Here is a 1,605-nt window from a genome sequence, read left to right as displayed (position 1 = left end):
TGCTGCCTGGCCCCGCCACCGCCTGCGGCAAAACCAACTCCTCTGTGCGGACAGCCCGGCTCAGCCAGGCTTGGCCCCAGCCTCACCCTTGCCCCGGACTCGCCAAGGCAAGAGCTGTCCCAGCGCGAAGCGTCTCCCTTTGCTCCAGCAAGTGCCTGCTGCGCTCCCGCCCCAGGAGCTGTGCCCACGGAGACATCCCGGGGCTGTGCCCACGGAGACATCCCGGGGCTGTGCCACGGAGACATCCCGGGGCAGCCCACCCGGGGCTCTCCCCATGGAGACATCCCGGGGCTGTGCCATGGAGACATCCCGGGGCTGTGCCCACGGAGACGTCCCGGGGCTGTGCCCACGGAGACATCCCGGGGCTGTGCCCACGGAGACATCCCGGGGCTGTGCCCTCGAAAACGGTCTCTGGGGCTCTCCTCTCTCCCACTGGGGTTTTGGGGGATGCTCCACCCAGCTTCTTCCCCGAGGGCTCATCCCTCTTCCCACCACGGCATCCCAGAGGACCCCAACGCTTCCCAAAGCAGCCCCAGCTGCCCCGGCTCCGCCTCGGAGGGCAGCGAGAGCCATGCCGGGTGCCGCCCTTCGCTTTCGCCTCTCCAGGTGACTCAGGCTCGGTTTGAGCTTTGATGTGGGGAGGAACAAAGCGAGGAGGAGACAGTTCCCACCTCTGCCCCGCTTTTTAATGAGCCCCGCTGCTGATGAGGTGGCAGCAGCCCAAGGCACGGGCCCCCGGCGGTGTCCGGAGCTGCCACCGAGGGAAACACTCACATGTCACAGCTTCGGGAGCGCCGCAGAGCTCGGCCCGGGGGCTTTTCGTCAGCACTTTTGGGGACTTGTCATCTTCCGGGGGTTTCTCCTTCTTCGGCACCGCGGGGCGGGCGGGAGGCCGGGGCTCCGCCGGTGGCACCGCTGGGATCGGCCTCGGGGGAGGGCGCGAGGGCTCGGCCACCTCTGCAAGAGAAACGGGGTTAGAGCCGAGACCCCGGGGCCACCCAAACCCCCAGCCCGGCCCCAGACACTGCCCATGGCACCGGTCAGGGCGTCTGGGCTCTGATTCCCAAGCCACATCCCTGCCGCATACAGGAAGGGGGAAGAGCTGGAGCACCACGCGGGATTTGGGGCTGCTCGGGACGGGCACCGCGGCTGCATCACCCCGCAGCTGCTCACCCCGCTGCAGCGCCAGCGGCTCGGCAGCACCATCCCAAAAACCCTTCCAAGCTCTCACATTCCTTCTCCAAAAGAGCCAAGGGATCTGGTTACACTCCGCAGCTCAAGCTGGATTTTTCATCCCCCTTCCCATGAAAGGGCCACTGTCTTCCCTGCGGGAGCTGGCTGCCACCTTCCCTCATCCTCCCGCACTCCGGAGCAGGAGTAACCCCTGCAGGACCCCTCGATGGGGCGGCAAAAACCTGAAAGGAGCTGAGTTCTTCCCCATGGGAGAAATCCCGGTGCCAAACCGCCCCTCGCAGAAAGCCGGGAGAAGGCAGGACCACCTTCGGCACTGCTGGGAGCTGGCTGCTCCATCCCACGGGGAATGTGGGGTGCCCAGGGCGTGTCGGGGGAGGGGGGGGAGGCTCGGTGCAACGCCATCTCCCCCAC

The 1,605-nt window shown here is 67.2% G+C and overlaps 1 protein-coding gene across 1 annotated transcript in view; it reads right to left on the bottom strand.

Annotated features, from left to right (window-relative positions):
* Positions 1–1,599, bottom strand: part of MDFI (MyoD family inhibitor) — a 5,229-nt gene extending 3,630 nt beyond the window's left edge. Inside the window, exons 1-2 of the mRNA XM_017727152.1 lie at positions 1,416–1,599; positions 775–957 (exon numbers count right to left, since the gene is read on the bottom strand). Coding sequence (XP_017582641.1) covers positions 775–957; positions 1,416–1,596 — 364 coding nt within the window. The 5' untranslated portion in view covers positions 1,597–1,599. The remainder of the gene's footprint in view (positions 1–774; positions 958–1,415) is intronic.
* Positions 1,600–1,605: the final 6 nt, after the last annotated feature.

Source organism: Corvus brachyrhynchos, unplaced genomic scaffold (genome assembly GCF_000691975.1).
Source record: "Corvus brachyrhynchos isolate BGI_N302 unplaced genomic scaffold, ASM69197v1 scaffold72, whole genome shotgun sequence".
NCBI lineage: Eukaryota > Metazoa > Chordata > Aves > Passeriformes > Corvidae > Corvus > Corvus brachyrhynchos.
Note: the sequence above shows the minus strand (reverse complement) of the source record. Positions and strands in the feature narration are given on the sequence as shown.